Genomic DNA, 23,347 nt, shown 5'->3' on the forward strand with positions numbered 1-23,347 from the left:
GAGAAAGAATAATCACCAACCATTTGCTTCGCAGACGATATTGATGATTTAGCCAAGAGATGAAAAAGAATCGGCTGACTTGGTTGAGCGCCTCAACACAACCTTCACTGCATACAGTATACAGTATGGAGGTTAGCCCCGAAAAAATCAAACTGATGACAAACAACACCAATGGCATCAGTTCAGAAACAAATGTCAGTGGACAAAAGCTGGAGAGAGTCACAAGCTTCAAGTACTTGGGATCAATTATCATAGATGAGGGCTCCAAACCAGAACTACTCTGCAGGATTGCCCATACAACAGCGACAATAAACAAGGTTGAGACAAATATTGAAAGATATCAACATTGCTTTTGGTTCCAAAATAAGGCTGATGCACTCGATTGTCATATCCATCCTTCTGTATGCTTGTGAAACATGGATGCTCACATCAGATCTACAAAAAAGGATTCAAACCTTCGAAATGAGATGCTACCACAAGATCTAGGGGATCTCATACATTGACCATATAACCAACGAAGAAGTCCACAACAGGATCTAGTGAGCCATTGGTCCATGAAGACCTCTTGATCACTGTAAAAATGTGCAAACTGAAGTGGTATGGTCATGTCTCAGCATCATCTGGACTGGCAAAAACAATCTTGCATAGCACAGTGCAAGGGTGCAGAAGAGGCAGACAGAAAAAGAGATGGGAAGACAACATTAAGAAGTGGACAGGCAAGGGATTTGGAGAATCCCAACAGGCAGTATAGAACAGGAAAAGATGGAGAGAATTGGTTGTAAAGTCAACTGTGGTGCTCCAACAACCTCTTGGGTTAAGGGATTGATGATGATGATAACAAACAAATTTACCCATATTTTCTAAATGTCAATAAAACAGCTACCAAAATTTGTAAATAAATCTTGATATGTCAATAATTTTATTGAAAATGGTCATTAGTATCCAGAAATGTGAATCAACATTATGAAATTTGCAAATTTTAACAAGCAGTCCAACATTTGGTTAAATTTTCTTCCAAAAGCAAATTCTCAGTACAATGTATATAGAAAAATGTATGATTTAATAAATTTTGTCAGTGAAGTGTTTCAGTTCTGTTAATTTCGTTTTAGTGCAATCACCAGAACTGTAACATGTCCATTTGCATTCCAATGTACAAAGTGTGAACTAACATGCCGACAGGTGTTTTTGTGTGAATCTAAGTGCTGCTTTAATCTCTGACTTGCAGAAGCATTTGTTGCATTGTACCAGTCAATTCAAAGAGAAGAATAAAAAGAAATTCTACCTGTCACGGAATGGTGTAAATGTTGTTAATTAAATACATGTACTCGGGTTTCGTTTCTTTTCTCTGTACAACGATACCCGAGGGTGATTATAATATGGTCTATGTATTTCGAAATCGTGAGTACGATTCGTCCTGTGCCACACGTGCAAGGTGCCTTCGATAAGGATTAACGAAAATTCTAAAGGTATAAATACGTTACTACATGTAAAGGACCTTTACAATACTAATGGTTTTGTCAGCAAGCGGCCTGCTTAAAGGATTCGCACAACTCCAGCTGTAGGGGTAGGTAATTTTTGGGTTTTAAGTGATAACTAGTGTAGTACCATATTTACCTTTGCATGTTTGTTATAGTTTTCTTTACATACCATAATGCGTGCATTTTTTATTCTTGTTGCGACGTAGTGCAGGATTTGTATTGGTAATGTAAAGTTACATTTTTTTTAACAAAAGTTGTTTACTATTGTCTTATCGAGCAGGGTTAGGTTTACTATTGAACCTCTGTTTTGTAATTGCCATAATAATATAATCTTTATAACTTACCATGTATAACGTCCTTACGTTATGTCTGTATCAAGTTTAGTACACTGTATCGGGTATATTTTCAGCTGAGTGTTTTGATGGTAGGAATATCCGGGGTGTCCGTTGTTGTCAGAGGGTAGAAACGTCCGTGTGTCCGGAGCGTTTAAGGTGCCGGAGCGTTTAATGTCTAGCGTCCGGAATGTCAAGAGTGACTAAGGTGACCCAGCTGTAGAGCCGTCAAAGGACCAGGGGGTCTGGAGGGTCTAATATTTCAAGTATCCGGAGGGTCTAATATTTCAAGTGATCATAGTATTCCGAGAGTCCGGAGTCTATATTGGTTGTGAAATTGATTCAGAAGAGCTGTGGAGCGGATAAGGTGCATGGGTGACGGAGTGCATCTCCACACATGTATTTTTAGCTGTATGCTAATTTGGGGTTAGTAAGACCCAGGGTATTATTCAGGACTGGAAGGATAGATTGTATATCCGTTCTTGTTTAGTGACATAATTTCGCTACCTGAGCGAATACATTATTTTACTATGTGTAAAGACTTACATTGTTTACTATTTGAGTGAACTATATTCATCTTTCCATTATTGAATCATTTGTGAAATCATTTATCCTGTGGTTTAGGGTTACTGACCTAAATTTATTTGTATATTTTTTTCATCTTTGAAACTGTGCGTTTTTTTTGTTAAATAGATCCAATATTTGGATTATAAATACGCACACATCTTCATCATCCACTACTCATATAAATCGCCACATTAAACCATATATCTGTGTCGTCAAAACGTGTTCTGTTGTTAATCCGAAATATCCCACCCGGTTATCTTGTTACAAATGGTGTCAGAAGTGGGATCATTTCGGATATAACAGAGCACTGAAATTGTTTTATTATATTTGTATGCTTTCTGTGTGTTTCAGATGTGTTTGACAAAGCACCAAGGTTAGGTAGATACCTAATATTACTTTATTTTTTATATTTAATACTTTCGTTGCATTTCGTGAAAGAAAATACGGTTTGTGGTAATTACGTGTTTTGTTTAAAACTGCACTTTAAGGTTGGTCACCACCACACTTTTGAAATGACTTCTGTGAAAGAACTGGTAGAACTGGGGAAACAGTTTGGTTATGAGGGGGAGTCCCTTAGAAATTTCGTTCGTGAAGAACAAGCCCGGGAGAGGGACCAAAGTTTAAAGGAGAGGGAATTAGAGAGGGAAAAATTTGAAAGGGAACAACAAATAGAAAGGGAAAAATTTGAAAGGGAACAACAAATAGAAAGGGAAAAAAGGGAAACCCAGAAGGAAATGATAGAATTAGAGAAGGGTAAGATTGAACTAGAGAAACAGGCTGAGAGGGAAAGGATAGAATGGGAAAGGGAAGCAGAGAGGGAGAAGTTAGAAGGGGAAGATAGAAATCGGCAGAAGGAATATCTAAGAAATTCTGAGCTATTCCAAGCTAAAAAAGAGGGGGAACATGATGTTAAACTGAGAGGTCCAAAGTTGCCCCCATTTGAAGACGATAAAGATAATATGGATAGTTATCTAAATAGGTTCGAGAGGTATGCTACGGTACAAAAATGGAAGAAAGACGATTGGCCGCTCCATCTTAGCGTGTTATTGAAAGGTAAAGCGTTAGACGTGTATTCGCGTTTATCCACGGCTGATTCGCTCAATTACCCCGTGTTGAAAGAGGCACTTCTCAAGAAATATGAACTAACCGAGCAAGGGTTTCGCAAGAAGTTTAAGTATAGTAAACCAGAGAGAGGCGAAACATTCACACAGTTCGTCAGTAGGACTTGCAATTATTTGCAGCGATGGGTGGAATGTGGTAAAGTCATCAAGACATTTGAGGGTCTTGTCGATTTCTTGCTTCGTGACCAATTGTTAACAACTTGTGGCAAGGAGTTATATTTATTCTTGAAGGAAAGATCCTTCACAAATGTACATGAAATGGCCACACAGGCGGATTTGTTCGCCGAAGCTCGGGGAGGTTCGCAGAATGTCATCACGCGAGATGTCAAAGGTGGGAATCAGGTCAACGACAGAAAACCCAGGGAACCTGAAAAATCTGGTAGGAGTAACCAGGGGAAGCGGAGTGACATGCAATGTTTCATTTGCAAGGAAGTGGGTCATATCTCCCACTATTGTCCTAAGCGGAAGGGACCAGTCCAGAAAGTAGCGGTAGCCATTAGAGGCAGAAGATCGGTAAATGGAAAACTTAATGTTTCCCAGCAAGTTAAGCGGAAAGCGGTGCGTGAACCAGTGGTGCGTTCAGAGATCAGTCGCGATGTGATCCAATCAATCGGCACGTGTATTTTTCCAGAGGCACGAGTACCGACCGCAAACGGCACTGTTAACGGACAAGAAGTCACCGTTCTACGAGACACGGGATGCACTACTGTAGTCGTGAAACGGAGCTTAGTCCGCGATGATCAATTGCTTGGGGTTAAATCACCTTGCATGTTGCTTGACCAGACAATCGACCACGTTCCAGTTGCAAGGATAATGATAGATACACCTTTTTTGACCGGGACTGTGGAAGCTTTATGTGTAGCCAACCCGATCTATGAACTGACGATTGGCAACGTACCGGGTTCTAGACTCCCAACCATAGCAGATTTCCGATTCCCTATCATCCAGGCAGTGCAAACTAGGGCTCAGGTAAAGGAGGAAAATAAACCTTTGCGTAAGTTAAAAGTACCGGAAGCCATTACTGATATATCCCGCGAAGAATTCCAAAATGAGCAAAAACGTGACGCGTCTTTACGTGCAACCTCTGAGAAGGCATTAACGGGTACCGTGAGAAAGTGTAAGAACAGGGGTTCCTCTAAATTCCTTGTTCGAAAGGGTTTAATGTGCAGGGAATACTCTACATCGGATAGGAAGTTCTTGCAATTAGTGGTTCCCCAGAAATTTAGGGCACATGTACTAAAGGTCGCGCACGAGTCGAGTATGGCAGGTCATTTAGGTGTAAAGAAAACAACGGATAGGGTATTAAGAGAATTTTATTGGCCTGGCGTCAATAGCGACATAGCGCGGTTCTGTCGCTCGTGCGACGTTTGCCAGAAGACGATCTCTAAGGGCAGGGTAACTAGAGTACCGTTAGGTCAGATGCCCTTGATAGATACTCCGTTCAAACGAGTAGCCATCGACATTGTAGGACCAATATTTCCGCATACAGATCGGAAAAACCGATACATCTTGACACTGGTAGATTACGCTACCAGATATCCAGAAGCCATAGCTTTGCCATCAATTGAAACTGAACGTGTAGCCGAAGCGCTCGTAGACATGTTCAGCAGGGTCGGAGTGCCCGAAGAGGTTCTTACGGATTGTGGAGCGCGATTCACCTCAGATCTCATGGCAGAAATTAGTAGGTTGTTGTCCCTTAAACAGTTACGCACAACCCATCCTATGTGCAATAGATTGGTCGAGAAATTCAACGGCACATTGAAGCAAATGTTGCGGAGAATGTGTGCAGAAAGACCGAAGGATTGGGATAGATATATGAACGCCCTTCTGTTCGCATATCGTGAGGTTCCTCAGGAAAGCTTGGGTTTCTCCCCGTTTGAACTATTGTACGGTAGGACAGTTCGTGGTCCTATGCGCATACTTCGTGAACTGTGGACAGACGAGGTCGCGGACGAAGAAGTTAAGACCACATACCATTACGTAGTTGATTTGCGCGAAAGATTAGAAAGTACTTGTCAAATGGCGCAAGACGAACTCGCGAAATCTAGTCGTAGGTACGCCAAGTACTACAACCGAGGAACTCGGAGTAAAAAATTTGACGTAGGCGATCAAGTGTTGGTGCTTCTCCCAACGAATAACAACAAGCTGCTAGTCCAATGGAAAGGGCCATATGAAGTCAGACAGGTGAAAGGCGAAATGGATTATATCATTGATATGGAGGGGAAGTCCAAGACATTTCATGCCAATATGCTTAAACTCTACGTAGCGAGACCTGGACAAACGATTGATAAAGGGATTTTGAATGTAGTATGCGTTGTGGTGATAGAGGATAGGTCTGGTGACGAAGCGGAATTCGTCTCCAGCACAGAAATACCCCTTGAATACCCCATGGACGTTGGTAAAGAAAGTATTGACCAGATAAATGTATGCCCTGAGTTATCGGAGGGTCAACGTACACAGATTATGGAGGTTTTGTCCAAATATCCAGATGTGTTCACGGACAGACCAGGCTGTATGGGTCTAATTCGACACGAGATCAAATTGAATACCACTGAGCCTATCAGGATTAAAGGATATCCGATACCCTTTAATGCACGGGAGACAATCAGCGAAGAAGTGATGAAAATGTTAGACCAGGGAGTGATCGAACCTTCAAACTCTCCATACTCGTCCCCCGTGGTGTTAGTCAGAAAGAAAGACGGGGCCAACCGGTTTTGCATCGACTTTCGGCAATTAAACAAGATCACCGTATTTGATGCAGAACCAATGCCAGATATGGAAAGTGTATTTTCAAAATTGGCAGGTCATAAATACATTTCCAAATTAGATCTAAGCAAGGGATATTGGCAGATACCCATCGCCGATAATGCCCGCGAGTTAACGGCATTCGCGACTCCCAAAGGACTGTTTCAATTTAAAGTTATGCCTTTCGGTTTAGTCAACGCCGGTGCGTCGTGCGTTCGTCTCATGCGCAAATTATTAAACGGAACGGAAAACGTCGACAGCTTCGTAGACGACATCTTTGTTTACACGCATACATGGGATGAACATGTTAAGGTATTACGGGATCTGTTCGATAGACTTCACAATGCAAATCTTTCAGTTAGGCCTACTAAGTGTAGCATAGGGTATTCCAGTCTGGAATGTTTGGGACATCTGGTAAGTGGACTAGGCCAGTTGCAACCTCATCCAGATAAAATAGGAGCAATCAGGGATGCCCCTAGACCAGAGACAAAAAAACAAGTAAGGTCTTTCCTAGGTCTAATCGGGTTCTACAGTAAATTCGTCCCCAACTTTTCGGCTATTGCCAGCCCATTAACGGATTTGACTAGGAAGGGGCAACCGAATAAAGTTTCATGGGGTGTATGCCAGGAAAAAGCATTTAACACTCTAAAACACAAACTGGTAAGTGCACCAATTTTAAAGTTGCCGGAAATAGATAAACCTTTTGTACTGAGGACTGATGCGTCCGATACGGGTCTTGGGGCTGTTTTGCTACAGGAGCAAGGGGGGATGAAATTGCCCATTGCTTATGCAAGTAGGAAATTGCTCCCTAGAGAGGAAAAGTACTCCGTGATTGAAAAGGAGTGCCTAGGTTTAGTATGGGGAATAGGAAAATTCCATACATATCTTTTTGGGAGGGAGTTTACCTTGCAAACGGACCATCAGCCGCTTTTATATTTGAATAAAGCAAAGGTCACCAATGCAAGATTGATGCGTTGGGCGTTGTCTTTGCAACCATACAGTTTTCGAATCGTGGCAATTCGAGGGTCAGAAAATGTGGGAGCTGATTTTTTGAGTAGGGTGTAATTAGCAAATCATTTCGTTCGGTCTGAAAATTGGAAGTTTTAATAATGATTCATTGTTCACATTCCGTGATTGTTCTAAAAGTGATACCACTTTTTTTTAGGGGGGAGGTATTGTCACGGAATGGTGTAAATGTTGTTAATTAAATACATGTACTCGGGTTTCGTTTCTTTTCTCTGTACAATGATACCCGAGGGTGATTATAATATGGTCTATGTATTTCGAAATCGTGAGTACGATTCGTCCTGTGCCACACGTGCAAGGTGCCTTCGATAAGGAATAACGAAAATTCTAAAGGTATAAATACGTTACTACATGTAAAGGACCTTTACAATACTAATGGTTTTGTCAGCAAGCGGCCTGCTTAAAGGATTCGCACAACTCCAGCTGTAGGGGTAGGTAATTTTTTGGGTTTTAAGTGATAACTAGTGTAGTACCATATTTACCTTTGCATGTTTGTTATAGTTTTCTTTACATACCATAATGCGTGCATTTTTTATTCTTGTTGCGACGTAGTGCAGGATTTGTATTGGTAATGTAAAGTTACATTTTTTTTAACAAAAGTTGTTTACTATTGTCTTATCGAGCAGGGTTAGGTTTACTATTGAACCTGTTTTGTAATTGCCATAATAATATAATCTTTATAACTTACCATGTATAACGTCCTTACGTTATGTCTGTATCAAGTTTAGTACACTGTATCGGGTATATTTTCAGCTGAGTGTTTTGATGGTAGGAATATCCGGGGTGTCCGTTGTTGTCAGAGGGTAGAAACGTCCGTGTGTCCGGAGCGTTTAAGGTGCCGGAGCGTTTAATGTCTAGCGTCCGGAATGTCAAGAGTGACTAAGGTGACCCAGCTGTAGAGCCGTCAAAGGACCAGGGGGTCTGGAGGGTCTAATATTTCAAGTATCCGGAGGGTCTAATATTTCAAGTGATCATAGTATTCCGAGAGTCCGGAGTCTATATTGGTTGTGAAATTGATTCAGAAGAGCTGTGGAGCGGATAAGGTGCATGGGTGACGGAGTGCATCTCCACACATGTATTTTTAGCTGTATGCTAATTTGGGGTTAGTAAGACCCAGGGTATTATTCAGGACTGGAAGGATAGATTGTATATCCGTTCTTGTTTAGTGACATAATTTCGCTACCTGAGCGAATACATTATTTTACTATGTGTAAAGACTTACATTGTTTACTATTTGAGTGAACTATATTCATCTTTCCATTATTGAATCATTTGTGAAATCATTTATCCTGTGGTTTAGGGTTACTGACCTAAATTTATTTGTATATTTTTTTCATCTTTGAAACTGTGCGTTTTTTTTGTTAAATAGATCCAATATTTGGATTATAAATACGCACACATCTTCATCATCCACTACTCATATAAATCGCCACATTAAACCATATATCTGTGTTGTCAAAACGTGTTCTGTTGTTAATCCGAAATATCCCACCCGGTTATCTTGTTACACTACCCAAGAAAGAACTACTGGTCACAACTGTGTGTCATTTCAACTGACCAATCCAGTTTTAAACATTATGTTTGTAACATAATTGAAGTATCAAACTTTAATCAGTGGTTTATCCTACTCATTCACAAATATGATCAAGGACAGCAACAAAATACAAAGGATCTCGATGCATGAAAATCTTGGTTTCACAAACAGGTTTCAATTGAAAATGAACTTATAATTCCAAAATCATTACTCAGAGGTTTAGCTGTTAACTGCAATGAATTCACAACATCATTATTTTACTGACAGAAGAGTTTCAACATCATTAGTTTTAAATAACCATACATTCCTTTTTAACAATAGAATATTTTATACTAAATCAACAATAACTCTTAAATATCTTTCGAGACTGGTTTTCTTTACAATAAAAGAAATTGTCAGAAAAGGTAATAACTTAATAAAAAAGACTTTTTATTAATAATTAATCACAAAACAGTTATAAAATGAATATTCTAACATTTAACCTGCAACCCCCAGCCTTCATACTCTCAATGTCCCTCCACTTCCTTAATTTAGGTGGCACCTCAATGACTCACACCCTTGCCTATGCTGCAGACAATGTTTATAGACCCTGTTGTTTGTTAGCTAGTAAGGGAGAGGTGCATAATGTTTATGCTATACAGTCCACATTGTTTCAGCATGTGCCTTGTTAATTGGTCAATTGCCTAGTCAACAGCTAGCTTGTTAAACAATCAATTACATGTATAAAAGCTTCATGAAACTTTGCATTTACCATCAGCTATTTTCTTAACAGTGTCTTTAGCTAAGCTGACCACTAATGGAACTCCTTTCAAGGTGCAGTGATTCAATTCACTCACAGCTTTCTGTGCCATCAGGAACTCGGAATAGTGTACAAACCTGCAAGGATTTCATGAAAAACGTTAAATAAAATACTTCATGCTGCTATTTTCAGAGAGTTACATGACGAAATGTAGGCTCAAAATAGGGTATGAGAAAAAAAGTGATATTACAACATTTTTCTTGAAAGGAATAACACGGGGAGAGTTTGAGGAACTGGTATGTGACCTATTATAGAATTCATAGATTATGATATAAATGGAATCAAAATGTGATTGTCATTCATTATGTATTTTAATTGATTTAAATAGAACATGCTGTAAGTTTTTAATTTATCTGCGAGATATTCCACTCAATATTAATCATGTTTTACATTGGTCTTGCTAAAATTCCTATTAATTTATCTAGTCTGGCTTGCTTATTTTTAAAAAGTGCAACTCTGACTCACTGATGATATCACCCCTTCAGAAAGATGTGACTTTTAATAGAGGATAATAAAAAAAAGGTTGGCTTTTTGTAGCCCTAAAAATGGGGGAGGCTGACTTATAAGGTAATTATATATAAGCTGTATCAGGTTTTTAAAAAATGAATTTACTGACAGAAAAAAGCCCCAGACTAATGTTTAATTTTTACCTTTCAATTATTCCACTATGATTTATTATGGTACAATTGAGCCCGTGTTGTTTCTCTTTCCACAAAACCTTGAGACATGCAGCCTATCGTGTTGGCATTACTAATAAATTTACAGTTTTTACAGTCCCAGCAAGTTGCTTTTCAAGAACTTTTCCATGAATTGTTAAGGACACCTAAAAACTTTCTAAGAAGTATTCTTTCTAATAGAAATTGAACTTTAACGATATTATACAATGTTACCATTCATTAAATATGTATAAAAGTAGAAAACTAATTATCAATCCAAAAGAATCCTGCTCACTTTGGTAACTGCCCATACTCTGTCTTCTCATCCACCCAGTTAAAGTGCATTTTCTTTATTTATTCATGACTTGTACAAAATATGAAAAAACTTATGAAAATAAAAGTGATACCACTTGTATTGTAAGGAATTTTCAGGATTATACTAATCAGTTAATTGGTTAGTGATCCTCTCTCTTGTAATCTCGACGTGTGATATTATTTAATGGTACAATTTAGTTCTTGTAAAAATCTCTTGCAATTATGTCTGGATTTCAAATAAACCCGTTTACAATGGTGTCTCAGACATATAATCTGTTTCATAATATACTGTTATGTATATTTAGTTTTGTATCATTTGTTGACTTTTCTCCATGATTTTATGTTACGAAATATTTATTTCATAACTGACCGTAATGGTCTTCCTCACTTGTGGCCTTTATTTTGAAAACAACATAATACATAGCTAATACTTCTTTGGCAGGCACATCACCATAACCAATATTGGAATTTATTTGGAACACCATTGGTATTCAACTGAGACTTCATACATTTGGACTTGTGTGACAGATGTTTTAGGACTACATGGGATTTATTCACAAGTCTATAAGTTCTTTTAAATTTTAAATTTTCATTTTGTGATCTAGGGAATTAAATTATTTGTTGCATTTAAAAAAAAAACCTTTCTGGTTAAAATCTTATTTACGCATAGTTGTAGGAGACAGTCTTAGTATTTTCCACAATGAACATGTCCACCACATCCCCGTAGCCTGAGAACAGCTCTCGAAGGTCAGCCTGTAAGAAAGACACATTACTTAAAGCTCCAAACATTGAAACATTGTGTTTGTTGGATTCTAGCAGCTCACTTGCACTGGGTCTTATGCAACTAGGCATAAATGTCCTCTATACCTGATTTGCCAAATTCTTAACACAAACCTAAAAACAGAATGAGTTGACTACAAAAGCACTGCTGCAGTAATGTTATACCAGAGTCCCAACATGCTCTAATAGGCTAGACAATGCTTGCATCAAGTTGGATGTTCTAGAGCATAGGTGGGCAAACTTTCCAGTGCAAGTGCTGTATACACAAATTTACATCTTGTTGTGGGCCACATAGTTCATTAAGTAAAATAATTAATATTTGAAATAGCAAAAACAAAAGGTTTTTCTAAATAACATCTAATAAATTTTCAAGTGTTAATATGTTGTTAATATTTGAAAACTTAAACTTAAACTTCAAAAGAAGCACATTTATTTGATAAACAGAGTAACATAAACAGAGTAAATGCGAATGATGGCTTGTTCCTAGGCCGCAGTTTGCCCACCCCTGTTCTAGAGCTTTCCTCAGTTATTTTACTATTTAATCTCCACTCATATAACTCCATCACTAAAAAGTGAATTCAATAATGATGTGTACATATATATCTACAAAATGAATACCAATGGAGTTAAATGTCTTTATCTCTAATGTGTGTTAGTTACTATGCTGTTATTTTTCCAAGACAGCTACTCAAAGTATGAAATGCTGTCAATTCATTCACTTTCTCTGATATAAATTTCAGGTTTTCTGAAAAATGATTTCTGTTGATGCTTAAATTTGTTAACTGAGGAATAATTGTTTCTAAAGCAAAATTATTGTTCACTGCATTTTTTTTCATTTGTTCTTTATTGCAACCACAAAGTCCAAGAAAATTGGTAACCCTATTAATAATACTGAATTCACTTGCAATCTATTTTAGCAAATGCTTTTTCCCTTTCTTTGTTCATTGCAAAAATAAAAAGATACAACTTTATGCTGTGATTACAATAAAACTTGTGTTACTAAGGAATGATTTTATTGGTAGCCTAGCTAATACATACGATGGAACTTCCTGCCAAGTGGTAACCTAGCAATTGTTGAGAGGGACCTTCCTGCCGAATGGTAACCTAGCATTGGTTGGGAGAGAACTTCCTGCCAAATGGTAACCTTCCTGGAAACTAATGTTCCATAATGTTACTGCATGTTGGGTGGTACACTATCTTATGGTTTAGATGAACCGTATTGCAAGTGGTAAAGTAGCAATGTTCCAGAATGGACTGTATGTCAAGTGGTAACTGAGCTAATGTTCTAGATGAATCTCTATGCTGCTGGGTGGTAAACAAGCCAATATTCTATATGTACTGCATACAAGTGGTAATCATCTATATGGAACTGTATGCCAAGTGGTGACCTTTGATCTAGGACAAGAAACTCTATTTTTTCTTTATGCCAGGTACAAGCCATCGATGATGTCGGGATGAGAGTTATAGCATATAAACCATTTAAATTCTTTGTTCGAAAATCAAAAGCTTTTTTCTTGACCCTAAGTGCAAGCTATCTACAAAGTTTGGTAACTGCTGATGATGGAGAACTCAAGCTATGTTGTGTACAAAGTTTACTGGACAGACTGGTAATACAAATAAAAGTTTCCTCTTCGCAAAAGTAAACTAAATGTTTATTAGATAGGTAGATAGATTAAAAAATGTATGGTGATATACTGTTTATCCCTAACAAGCACACACATACACACACACATTGGTGGGGTATATATATGTCCGAGTGTTATACTGATTTTTACTTGTATTACTATGTTGTTGTAGTAGTATTATGTTAAAAGACTAGTTTCCTATTTCAAACAATGCATGCTATAATAATAATAAGACAAGATCAACAAAATAAAATCATAATCTTCAATTTAGTAACTTACTAATTTATGAAGAATGACAAAATGTTGTAGTGTTTGCTAAAATCTTAAACTGCCATAGCTATAATTTTTGAATATGAACTTCTACATCACAGCATATCAATGTTAATAATATTAAAAAATGAGTGATACTAATTGTGTTAATTAGAATTTCAACATACTTACTATCTTCAAATCATCCATAACTTTGGCTAGGCATGCTTCACTGACAGTTGAAACCTATGATCTATGTCTGATTCACTATTGTAGGTGGAATCAGAGCTAGATGAGTCGACTTCTGGAAGAATTTCACAGTTACGGAATTCATTGTGGATAGTAGCTGGTGTTATTCTTGCTCAAGCTGCCATACCCTAATTGACTACACTGTTTATTGTAAAATCGGAAGGTATGCAGTTCATGCCATCTGGAAATTATTTATGGGTATGTGTAAAGCTGCCAAAATTTTGGAAAACTTTTGCCCAGTACCCATTGATCCACGTGAAATTGTACTAAATGTATACAAACCTTAAGTCCACAATTTTCTTAAATTCACAGTATCCCACAAATTTCACAACCTAATGTCATCTGGAACAGAGTCCAATAATTCATCCTCATTGTCTGATTAAGTTCTCAAGTCCTCCACCATTGTCTAGTAAATCATTGTGGTTTAGTCATCACAAATATCATCGAATTCCCTTTTCTTGGCCTTGCAGCATATAATCTAGAGATTATGCTTCGCTTTGTAAGTAACACTTTGATTTGTGAAATCTATTCAAGGTTGCAAATGACTAAATGTCTGTTGTGTGGCAAAATCAAATAACCACCCTCAGTAACTTGTCACTGTACCAGACTTGTGGCTCAAATCAAGAAGTTGTCACATGGTAAAACAAGCTACGGTATTAAGGTCAATTATTTACTGGAAGAGGTAGATCTCTGCTTGGCACTAAAAAAGTGCACGTATTTTGCAGCCCAATCAAAATGACTGCCAACTTGAAAACAAAGTGAGGAAACAAATTTGGAATTGACCCAGTTTGGTTGAATTGGTTCTGCTGTGGTATGTCCTTTAATCAAGCAGAGCATGTGGATTGAAATTTTGATAGTTTAGGGATTCAATGGTAAACAGAAAGAACGATTCACCATACCATAGGACTTCATACTGTTAATAATCAAAAGAAGCAAACACAGATTTTGGACATTCATTATTCTTCACGAAAATCTGCAGGTCATGCATATTCACAGGTAATCTAAGATATTTTGTAAACACAAAAGAAACCCTGCTTGTAATACAAGAAGTGCATGTTATACTTGGACGCATGAAATATTCGCCAATTTACGGTACTGCAATATAGATGTCATTGAATTACATTGAGTTTTCAAATATTAATTTTGCATCCAATATTTACTGTATATGTTGGGACACCGTATTTGTTGAACACCATGCATTTTTTTTGGTACACTATGTTCTGGGACCTCTAAAATCATTAAAAAATTACATGTTAGAAAATGCACTCAAACTTAAATTTCATGTAAAAAAAAAATATAAAACTGTACAGTAGAACCTGTCTTGAAAGACCACCTCTTCTGCCAAAAAATTATGGTCTCTCAAAACAGGTGGTCTCTCATAACAGGTCACAATGCTATATAATCAATAAATGTATGCATTAAGAGTGTGGTCTCTCAAGACAGGTGGTGTCACATAGCAGTGGTCTCTCAAGACAGGTTTTACCGTACCTGAGATCAAACTATTTTTTCCACTGCAGCATAATCTCATCAAACCAAGACTTCTCCTACAAACGTATGATCCATCCTTTAGGTGTATGAATATATTTTAGCTTTCTCATGCCGTTACAAATTATCATTGGAGGCATTAAATCTTCTGAAGTGAAAACTGCAAGGCCTGAAGTCAGATTTTTTTCAAATCTGCACCAGTCATGCTAATTCTCACATGTTTAAACCCCCATATTATCGACAGTCCTCCAGGAATGAGGTCAAAGTACACTGGAATTTCATCAATATTATTGATCATATTGTCGATGAAATCATCTTTTCTTCTGGCCTTCATGAATTCATCAAATGATTTTATATTCTCCAAGTCTTCTGTGCGATCCTGGGTCATCAATGTCCATGCACGAAGCCACTTTAAACATTGTTCCACTCTTTGAATTTATTTTCAAAATTCCCATGAATACCGGTAAAAAGGAACCAAAGCTGCCTTCTCTATGTCAGCCGACTTTATAAAAAAAAAAAAATACCAGCACACTTAAGAACAAACAAAGTCGGCTTCCAAGGTCAGCTTGCCTTGCGATAAAATAACCTCTGAATTTGATATCCTGTCGGTAAGTTCAAAGAGTGAGTTTATTTTTCTCGCTGCCAGTTGTGTTTATTCACCACTGGGCTTCTATTTGATTTGCATCTTTAGTCATAATTAATACAAATGGGCATCGATGTCTTTGGGTAAATAGTATACACAGCAATAACTTGCTTTAATAATACCTTTTGTAACGCATGCTAGTGAAAAGACTATCATTTGCGCTCACAGTGAATGTATTTTCAAATAGTGATTTTTAATTGGGAGATACTGTCATATAATTAACCTGACTAAAGTACAATCGTGGTTATTTTTATCACTTAACACCATGTCAAGTGTGAATGGCAGATGCCTTCAATCAATCAACTTATATTTCCATCTTGTCCTTGGTTTTGTTGGATCTCTCTTTCAGTTGGATAACATATTCAAACCTTTGAGTGCATCCAAACATGATTTGTTTCTTTATGTTCAGGTCAATGAACAATGTGTCATGCCTGACATAAGTGATACACACTACAGTATGGATGCCTATGCTACATACAAGGAGTTAGTGAATATATATTTTTTTAATGCTCTTGATAGAAAAAAAGAAGAATAAATAATAACAATGGGGGGGGGGGAATTCAACACAAATCACAAATTTATTTAGTTTCTTAAGTCTTGGGACATATGATCTAGGTGAAAAAAGTTTCACCATAGGTTCTGGGACAGGAAAAAAATATTAATTTTATAATGTCCCCAAATATAAGGTAAATATGGTATTATGTATTAAAATCATAAGCCGTTTCCTTATAATAGTATAAACATTGAACAAGAAAATAAACATCTTGCACTTTATTTCACAAAAACACCTACTGAATACAATAATCACAATGACTTAAAAAATAATAAACATGAATGAAAACTTGTCAGCAGAAAGAACAAAATACCTAGAAAAGAGTTGTGAGATTATTCTGCCCAATTAGAAAGGTTTTTGGTCAGGAGACAGGCAAAGGATCCCTCCCAAAAGACAACAATGTATCCTGCTGAAAAATGTATTCCTATGAATAGAAAAAAAGAAAGAATAAATGGGTATGCAGCAGTTTAATCCTCTTTTAAGTACATATATGGGATGACACCCACCAAGGCATGTTAAGCTGGTGCAATGTAATGTGGACTGAGCAAAATGGCATGCTTGTATGTGACCCTTGATGTTGAAGTCTGTTAATTCTGTGTGCCCAGCACACCTGCAATCGTATTCTGCAGACTTTAAATATTTAGTAAGGTTTTACTGGAAGTTTCAAATTTATTTTCTGTGGTTTTGCCTGGGATCTGTCGTTTCTTTGCAACATACTACTGATGGAATGTGATGGATGTCGCCATAAATGTGTTGCCAAAATTTATTATATCACCTGCATGTTTCCTTGCACTTTGTAGAGAAATTAGAAACAGTGACAGTCTTGTCAGTTTTATTGGTTCCAATTTCTCTACAAATTATTACAAGCTGAGCTCTTTCCTGTCAAGTTTTTCATGAGTTTATATTCAGCAACTCACATTGTTAGATATTTCACTTACCCTTATGGAAGACAAGGATCATTGCTTGAATGTAGTTAAAGAATATAACAAGCATGCAGGCACCTTGTATTGTATTGTAATTTTTGTTGGGAAATCAGTGTGTTGTCAATCCCCTAATTAGTGCTTAAATATTTTTCTCCTTACAGATGTCCACTAAAAAAAATCTCCAGTTCAAAATTTTTATCTCAAATTCGCATTTGATTCTTTTGGAATTATGTAAATTTCATAATTTTCTCTTACAGAGTTTGACACTGTTTTCAAGTAGAAGGAACTACCTGAAGTGTAGACATCTTTCTAACTCATTCATTACCTTGTTAATGTCCTTGGAAAGGTGTCCCACAAAAACAGAGTAGGTCTTGTGAGGAGCCATGCTTGCATGTCCACACTGAATGTCACCTGAGAGAGAGTTCTGAAGAATTTCAGCCAGGATCTGGAAATTTTTAAACTTGAGTAAAAGTAGAAGAATCATTTAGTTTCACTTAAAGTTTAGACATTTAGACCTTGTCTACCACTAGTACAGTGGCACGAAATTCAGTCTCAAACCCTATTCAGTTCAATGGCTTGTTACTATCTCATCTTGACATAATTCTTGGATAGTTTCCCCCCATTTCACATGACAATGGTAATCATACCCCCTGCCATGAGAAATGCTCAAATCAAAATGTGATGTCCCATAAACCAAACCGTATTTGTGTCCCTTCCAGCATTTATTGACAAGAATCTATGCTTCTATTTGATTGGCATCTGTAATCGTAATTAATATGAATGGGGCATTGACGTATGTGGGTAAATGTATACACGGCAATAACTTGCTTTATTAATACTTTCTGTAACCCATGCTAACGAGATTGTCATTTTCACTCACAGTGAACGTATTTTCAAATAATGATTTTTAGTTGCGAGAGTCTGTCATATAGTTAACCTGAATATAGTACACTTTTGGTAATTTTGCACCTAACACCACGTGATGCATGAATGGCAGATGCTTTTAAGCAATTGGATGATATTTCCCTCTCAGATTTGAGATTTTATTGGATCAAGTTTTCAGTCAGATAACAGATTCAAACCTTCGTGTTCAACCAAACACAGTTTGTTTTGTTTATGTCAATGAACAATGTGTTGTGTGTTATCAGAGATTTTTGATACTTAACATCTGACCTCTTCCAACCTATAGTTTTAGAATACAATAATCGCCCAAGATGAAAAATTTGTGAATTCTGAACACAATTAGTGAAAAATGATACCATGACATTAGCTCCATCCACTATAGATAGTCAGTATGCATTATATGAAAATCCCAAAACTGAAACTAAAACATATCATTTACACCAATTACAAATTTATTTGTGGTATGAAATTTATTGATATATACAAACTTCACGCTATTTGCAATGATATGATGCAGTGGCAGACTTGAACTTCCTCAATCGGGTTCCAGCAAATTTGTTTTCAAAACAGTTCAGGCTTCTTGTCTGGTGGTTGATCTTGGTGACTAAAACGGTTGCAAATTTTCAGCACATAAGGAGGCCCTAAAGTTTTTTTTTTTTCCTCATGATAGAAAATACTCTTTGATAGTCACTGATCTCCGATAGAGAAAGGCAAGTTATGCTCAACAATAAACCACACAATGCTTTAGCAATGGTAGTATGCACATCTTCAGTTAAAGGCTTGAAGTATTCAAGGGTTGAAATCTGCTGGGTACACTAAATCTCCCAATAGGCCAGTCTGTACCTTTTGCTAGCAGTGTGCCCACAGGGGCTCATATTGTTGCTTACAATTTTTATCTTCATACTTGTCCTATATAATAATAATATTATATAGTACATGTATGACAGGTAGATTGTAAGCAATGACAAGAGCCAATGTTGACATTCACAATTTTAAAATTTGTGGAACACTGTGTGCAAAAAGCATAATGTACATCGATACTTGATGGCTTAATGCAAGGTCAATTTTTGGAGTATTCCGATCTATACTTAACTTTTTGTGGAATGCAGTTCTTTTTCCTTGGAGGTGAAAACATTTTAACTGTAGAGTAACGTAATTACAAAATGCTATTAATTCAGAAGAGATGTCAAATGGTTAATAATTAGTGATGTCAGCGCCAGCGCATGTGCGGAAAAATATGAGCTCTATCAGATTGTGATATTTACTAATCTTTCTATATCTTAAAAATTCCAACTGTCAAAAAAGCTGTCTTTATTTAGTGCTTGTTTTAAAAAATTAGCTAATATTAGTATTTACATATGCCATTTTAAAAAAACAGTTCAAATTAAGCCCCATTTGTTTTCACAAGTATTTATAAAACTTCTGTTCCAAATATAGATTAAATACTTTAAAATGCTTGTTACAGGGCAAACTGTAACAACTGGATATAGTTTTATGAACATTTCGACTAGCTGTGTGGGACCGTTGTTAGCATCACTGACCACTGCTGATAGTGTATCTAGCACTTAGTGGGATAAAAGTTATTTTATTCCTGATTTAAGCCGATTGAGAGCATTTGTAATAAATTTTATTAATTAACAATCATTCAAAAATATGTTCACTCCCACTAATTTGCATGACCCATCACTACTAAAAAATCTTGTTTATTATTATTATTCCAATATTTATTTTAAAAAGATGTTCAACTGTCTAATGATCGGTACTTTTCATCAACATTGTTCAATCAAGATAACAACATAATATACTTTACTGAGAAGCGCTAAAATATGTATAATAACCCCTAGCTTCCGATGATCATGGACGACAAAAATTTTCTTGCACTCATCAGTGCTGGCATCAATTCAGCTTTGTGAATGTTTTTGTTAAAGCGTGTACACTATTAGATACAACAATCACAGTAGATTGATAAATATATGAAAAATTTTTTTATTTATATTCCTACTTTAATTTTGTATTTCATTAATTAAAATATTGTTAGGGTTTAAATATTACTTTTAAAATAAAATTTCACCCCATATTAAGTGTATATAGTATTCATATACTTTCCCGTTTGTACCCCACCTCGATTTTGAAAATAAAAAGCACCAAGGATCTAAAAATTGCACAAAACTTAGTAATTTGATTCATCAATTTATAATTTTTAACCAAACTATTGCCAGGGGATTCTTAACACTGTCAACTTAATTATGTTTCAAACTAAATGGACACTACTGATGTAAACAAGAATACTTTTCACTGTCCTTGTTTCTCGAGTTGTCCATTTCAGTAATACAAAAATGTGTCTATGTCTAATATTTGCAATGTATAGTTTTAATATTTATAAAACAAATTGAACAAATAAAAAGTAGAATCTTTTGTATACAAGTGTTCAAAGAGATGTAACATTAACGAGATAATCAAACAAAGTGAACTACATTACATCTGTTGCTTGAAAACAGAGACCCACCCATGCAAACTTGACAACTGTATTAATAAAGAAGCTTACGCTTGATTTTAAATGCCAACAAGCTGACAGTGTTTGGGAACCCTGTCAACAATCAGATTGAAAATGATAAACTGATGAATGAAATGACTATTTTTTTGTGCATTTTATTTTTATATCTTTGATGCTGCTTGTTTTATAAATTGGTGTGTGTGGAGGGTTACAAACAAATGGGAAAGTATGCAAATACTTAAGTTTTCCAGTCTTACAATGTAAGAAGTCTACCCTGGTATCTATATTGTTTGGGTCAACCTCCAAAAAGATAGATCTCAGGGTAAAGGTTTCACGTTATAGGACTACTATGCTGCACAACTTATGCATGATCATGTGATACATATATGGTCAAAATGGATGGTACAAAATAGCAATTAGACAACGGTTATTTCCAATGATACTTCCAGTCTGGAGCAATAACTTCCACACATCTTCATAATTTATTTCATCTAATATTTGTCAGATAATGCCCTGATGCATGTTATTAAACACCTTGATTAATAACGGTATTAGTGAATTTATTTTTTTCACATCTGAAAAAGATTATACCAAACTAATATTCGACAGCAAAGTCTCAGCTGACATTTCACCTTCTGATCTGTGTGCTTGACATCAAAACCATGAAAAATCCAGGAAAATTCGCAAGCTATCTTGAACAGGTGACTATTGTAACAACTGTACAACCCCAGGTGGGCGAATCTTAAGGTGTTGGGAACACTGTATTCAGAAACAAACAACAAAACTAGCTGTAACTGGTGCATTATGTAAGAGTTGTATTTTCTGTCAGTCCTAAAAAAATGTCGAATCTCTTGGCATCATATGAGATTATGTTAATTCATATCTAGATCATATTTTGTATTTCTTAAGATTTTTTAAAATTTTTGATACTTATCACTGAAAATGAATCTGTTGTGACTGGATAAATCTTACCCTAGTCCTACAAGGTAAGACCTCATCCTTGACATTTATGTTTTCAGCGTCAAGGTCTTAATGCCTAAACGACAGCGCTGTGTAGTATGTTATGGTGTAGACTGACATCGTAACGAAAGTCAAATTTTCAGGAATATCTCATCTACTTGGCAGCCCACATTGGCACTTTTCTACACATTAAAGTTATAATGTATTAGACAGACTTTAGTTTTTCTGATGTCTTTTTCCTAAGAAATTAAATCCTCACACAACTGGACCTGTTTTCACGTTTTGTTGGCCTACATTTCAGTTGGCTGGAAAGCGAAGGAAGCCGCATATGCTGGAACTGGGTTAAGCTTAAGTATTATTCTTTACTGAAATGAATACAAATATGTTTTTCCCATTGGAACTGTAAGCAACATTTCGTTTCAGTCAAGAAACATATCCACCACATGAACCTACTTAGACATACCTCGACCAACGTCGCATTTCAACAAATTCAAATGTATGTCAACGGAATATAAAAATGCGTCCATTTGCTAGTGTCAGATTTTGAATCCACCTGGATAAAAACAAGCACAGTAAGTGCATTAATTACACATCAATTTGTGAAGAGTGTCAATATGGGCTGCCAAATGTACCATATTCCTGAAACTTTGACCACTCGTTCCGATGCCAACTGACATCGGAACACGCTATACAAGGTCGTTATTTGGGTAGTAAAACGTAGCAATAAAGTATAAATAACATGTGATACGTCTTACATTGTAGGGCTACTCTTACCCGTTTAGTTCCAGAAGAGTTATCTCCCTTAAATGCAATAATGTACCTGCTTCTGTCCTTGTAAAATTGACAATCTAGCATTCTGCTCTATGACAGTGCGTTGCAGGCATGCTGGGTAGGATATACATTATATTATTATACCAAAACATAAGCAATGCGGTCTACTTAAAACTAATTTGTACCGTGACATCAAAACATCTAACACCTTGAGCAAACGCTGACACGTTTTTCTCCTCTATCATTGCAAGCACAGTACATTGAGGCGAAGCAAATTCACGCAGTAGTAGTTTACCTTCAGGCTGCATTCTATGCAACTGCAAGGCACAGAAAACCAGATTAAAAGTGTTTCAATATACTCAGCACATGTCTCCCGCTTTTACCTTGCAAGACTGGTCCCCGACAGAAGTTTTGATCACCCGGCATACATCGGTTTTCATTGCAATGTGATTGAAAACATTTTGTCCCGTACTAACGTCTTCACGCTACCTGTGCAGGATCAGTCTACTGCAGACTATCAACTAAATCGGAATGCTTGAACCTTACTTTAAATGATAGGTTTAAATGCTACAAGATGTTCAGACTGCCCGTACAAAGGGCCAAATAGCCAACCACAATTTTTCTGATTTGTAACAAAAAAATTGGGTATTTTTTTGTGTGGAAATATACTGCTATAAATCAAGTGTCTTTCACATACAGATGAACAGGAACCGATACGTATATGCTGTAAATCATTCGTTTAGTTAGTATATGACGAAGATATGTTAAGCTTGCTGTTGGTATTCTTATAATATGACGATTTGTAATTTTTTCTGCATAAACTTTAAGTTATTTCTCAAGATGTTATTATTTTAGCAAATGAATTGATAGATTTATATAGTTATATCATTTTCAGAGCATTTGTGGATCAACTCATTGGATACAAGATGGCCGCTATCGCTTAACCGGCTTGAAGCAGCTGTTCCGTTTTTTAGTGCCGTTTTCATGATATTTGTGCTTGCTGCATGCCTTCATCTACGTTATTGTGTTCATTATGTATTGGCTGTTCAGATCGTATGTGTTTCTTCATCTCCTTGTTTTGTAAATGAGAAGAATTAGAGTTTTTCTCAGCTGTCTTGCTCCACTGTTTTTGAACAAAC

The 23,347-nt window shown here is 36.5% G+C and overlaps 1 protein-coding gene across 6 annotated transcripts in view; it reads right to left on the bottom strand.

The window, feature by feature from the left end:
• Window positions 1–22,704, bottom strand: part of LOC149797058 (uncharacterized) — a 68,934-nt gene extending 46,230 nt beyond the window's left edge. For 2 of the 6 annotated variants that reach the window (XM_089961731.1, XM_089961730.1), the window contains exons 1-4: window positions 22,592–22,704; window positions 17,406–17,525; window positions 11,238–11,326; window positions 9,555–9,679 (exon numbers count right to left, since the gene is read on the bottom strand). In XM_089961731.1, coding sequence (XP_089817857.1) covers window positions 9,555–9,679; window positions 11,238–11,326; window positions 17,406–17,525; window positions 22,592–22,648 — 391 coding nt within the window. In that variant the 5' untranslated portion in view covers window positions 22,649–22,704. Of the gene's footprint in view, window positions 1–9,554; window positions 9,680–10,553; window positions 10,710–11,237; window positions 11,327–17,405; window positions 17,541–22,416 lie in introns of those variants that run through there. The other 4 variants (XM_089961732.1, XM_089961733.1, XM_089961734.1 and 1 more) reach the window with 4 other exon arrangements.
• Between the last annotated feature and the right edge of the window lie 643 nt (window positions 22,705–23,347).

The sequence above is a fragment of the Sinohyriopsis cumingii genome, chromosome 6 (assembly GCF_028554795.1).
Source record: "Sinohyriopsis cumingii isolate HCF-2022 chromosome 6, ASM2855479v2, whole genome shotgun sequence".
Classification (NCBI taxonomy): Eukaryota; Metazoa; Mollusca; class Bivalvia; order Unionida; family Unionidae; genus Sinohyriopsis; species Sinohyriopsis cumingii.